Below are 2844 nucleotides of genomic sequence, written 5' to 3'. Positions count from 1 at the left end.
GGAGGCAGTGGGGGAGCCTGGGTGTGGGCTACTGGGGGGTCAGCTGGCAGGAGTCTTCAGTGGCCACCAGCAGCTCAGGGGGAGGCAAAGCAGGAGTCCACTCACCTTCCTGCTACAGGCACAGGTCCCTGTTTGAGGTTGGGGGGAGCCCCAAACTCCCCTGGGAACAGGCAGCAGCTCCCTGTGTTACCAGGAGTGGGGGCCTGGGGCTGAGTCCCCACCAGTGTGGTTGGAGCCCAGAGGGGGACCAGACTCCAGTGGAAGCTTTTAGATTGTTTTTATTTTCATATAAACAAGACAGAACCCAAAGCAGCATTAAGTTAAAAAATAAAAAAGAGCCAGAAGAAGAGAGGGGGGCAGCAGGGGGGGCTCCCACCCACCCAGGCCATGCGTGGGCCCCCCCCTTAGTGTCAGTCCCCCCGGGCCGTGCTCCTGCGGTGCGATGGGTGAGATGTGAGCAAAGATGAACCCGTTTGGCACGGCGCGCGTGGGCGCCTGGGGGGGTGACAGTGCCTTGTCAGCGTGGCCCCCCCAGCCCCACACCCAAACACCCCCCTCTCTCCTTAACCTTCCTGTCCAAAGTCTTCCGTGAATTTCTTCACCTTCAGCAGATCCTCAGCATTGACTGTGGGGCGGGTGGTGGACAGAGAGCGCTCCATGTCCGACTGCAACATGGGAAGGGGGAGCTGCTGGGGGGGCCCAGCCCTGGGGGCTAAGCACCCCGTGGGGGCGTGGCACTCACCATGCAGACGATGGGCTCCATCAGCTTGTCACTAGGCACCTCCATCCAGGTCATCTCGATGGCCTCGGGGTCTCCGGGTGAGCACGGCGTCAGGAGATCATCCACCAGGGCACCAGGGGTGGTGCGGGAGAGGCCACGGACCTGCGGCAGAGCAGGCGGAATGGAGACCATGGCATCAGGACCCTCCACAGCCTGGGGAGGGCCCCCCCACCTGGAGCAGCCCCCCTACTCACCTTCTTGAAGTGAGTGGCCGACTGGACCTTGCGGACAGGCTGCATCAGGGCATCCCGCACGATGATGCTGATGTCGGCTCCGGAGTAGCCATCAGTTTTCCGGGCCAGCTCACGGATGTTGGCCTCTGTCAGGGAGTGTGGGGTGTTCCCCAGGTGCAGCTTGAACATCTGGGCCCGTGCTGCCTCCTCAGGCAGGGGGATGTAGATCCGCTTCTCGAACCTGTGGGCAGGAGGGGGGTGATCCCAGACCCTGCCAGACCCCACTGGGACACGGCACCGGGAGCAAGGGCCATCGTGTCCCACTCACCTCCTCCTGATGGCCGAGTCCAGCACCCAGGGGATGTTGGTGGCTCCCAGCACTAGAATCCCATCACTGCTGTTCCCCACACCTGCACACAGTGAGCAGACAAGTCAGGGCAGTCCGTGGGAGCAAGGGCAGTGTCTCCCCCAGCCCACCCTGCGCCGGCACGTCCCGCACCCTGCATCTGCACCAGGAATTCCGTCTTGATGCGCCGCGCCGCCTCGCTCTCGTTCTCATTGCGGGAGCCACACAGCGAGTCCACCTCGTCGATGAAGATGATGGAGGGTTTGTGCTGCCGTGCCAGCTCAAAGAGGTTCTTCACCAGCCTGGGGATGAAGGCTGGGGATGGGGTCCTGGTCCAGGGACCTCCACACACCTCCCAGGACCCCTGCCCACCCCTCCTGCCCCTGTGCACCCCAACAACCCTGCAAGGGGTACGTGCCATGCCAGGAGACAGGCTGTCCCGGGGCTGTGGAAGCTCGGGATTGCCCACGCTCTCCCCAGGGACCCATTAACAGGATCACTGATGCTGATGGCTCCTCAGCCCCGGCCAGAGCTCTGGCACTACCAGCCCAGCTGGCAGGAAGGCCAGGAGCCATCCCGTGTATCCCCACTGCCAGCTTACTTCTCACTCTCTCCTAGCCACTTGGACATCAGGTCGGAGGAGGAAACAGAGAAGAAGGTGGAGTTGTTGGCCTCAGTGGCCACAGCCTTGGCCAGGTAGGACTTGCCAGTGCCGGGGGGCCCAAAGAGCAGGATCCCTCGCCAAGGTGTGCGCTTCCCTGTGGAGAAGGTTGGTGTCACAGCAACCTGTCCCCATACAGGCCGGGTCACACGTCCCCCCTGCTCGGGGTCACCACCCCAGCTGCCACCATCCTCACCAGTAAACAAGTGGGGGAACTTGATGGGCAGAATCACAGCTTCCTTCAGAGCTTCCTTGGCTCCCTCCAGGCCGGCCACGTCACTCCACCGCACGTTGGGCTTCTCCATCATGATGGCACCTGTGAGGGGGCAGCTCTGGCTCACACGGCACCGCTGAGATGGGCAAAACACTGCCAGTGTCTGCCAAGAGCCAGGGGAGCCAGGGCCCCTGTTCCCCTGCAAACCTTTGCCCCACCAAACCCCCCCACCCACCCACCCGAATCCCTGCCCCTTAGCACAGAACACGGGCTGGGGGCTTCCCTGTCCCCCTCTCCGTAGCTGCCCTTCATGGTGGCCCCCCGCCACAGCCCCTCACCCATCAGCTGCTCCTGCAGCTTCTTCTTCTCGGGGTTCTCCCCTTCGCTGTCACTGTCGCTCCTGGGGAGAGGGGACACAGGTCAGGAGAGGGACCAGCCCCCCCCAGGGCAGGGGGTCCCCGCTCCCCCCACTCACCCCTTGTCATTCTGCGACTCTTTGACCGGCTTCTTGCCCTGCTTGTCCTTGCTGCGCAGATACTCCTTCAGCTTCTCTGCCCGGTCCAGGTACTGCACGCACTTGGCTCGGATGCTCTCCTTGGCCTTGTCGCTGTGAGCCTCATCTGCGGAGACCCCCCCGCGTCACGGCGGCCCCGCGTGGCGGCGGCCCCG

General features: G+C 63.6%; 1 protein-coding gene across 1 annotated transcript in view; it reads right to left on the bottom strand.

The window, feature by feature from the left end:
- Positions 1 to 563: 563 nt before the first annotated feature.
- Positions 564 to 2844, bottom strand: part of VPS4A (vacuolar protein sorting 4 homolog A (S. cerevisiae)) — an 11608-nt gene continuing 9327 nt past the window's right edge. Inside the window, exons 5-13 of the mRNA XM_010008472.1 lie at positions 2651 to 2795; positions 2514 to 2575; positions 2158 to 2277; positions 1902 to 2058; positions 1454 to 1602; positions 1283 to 1364; positions 976 to 1195; positions 743 to 883; positions 564 to 665 (exon numbers count right to left, since the gene is read on the bottom strand). Coding sequence (XP_010006774.1) covers positions 564 to 665; positions 743 to 883; positions 976 to 1195; positions 1283 to 1364; positions 1454 to 1602; positions 1902 to 2058; positions 2158 to 2277; positions 2514 to 2575; positions 2651 to 2795 — 1178 coding nt within the window. The remainder of the gene's footprint in view (positions 666 to 742; positions 884 to 975; positions 1196 to 1282; positions 1365 to 1453; positions 1603 to 1901; positions 2059 to 2157; positions 2278 to 2513; positions 2576 to 2650; positions 2796 to 2844) is intronic.

The sequence above is a fragment of the Chaetura pelagica genome, unplaced genomic scaffold, assembly GCF_000747805.2.
Source record: "Chaetura pelagica isolate M959 unplaced genomic scaffold, ChaPel_1.0 scaffold232, whole genome shotgun sequence".
Classification (NCBI taxonomy): Eukaryota; Metazoa; Chordata; class Aves; order Apodiformes; family Apodidae; genus Chaetura; species Chaetura pelagica.
This window is presented reverse-complemented; position numbering and strand designations above follow the sequence as displayed.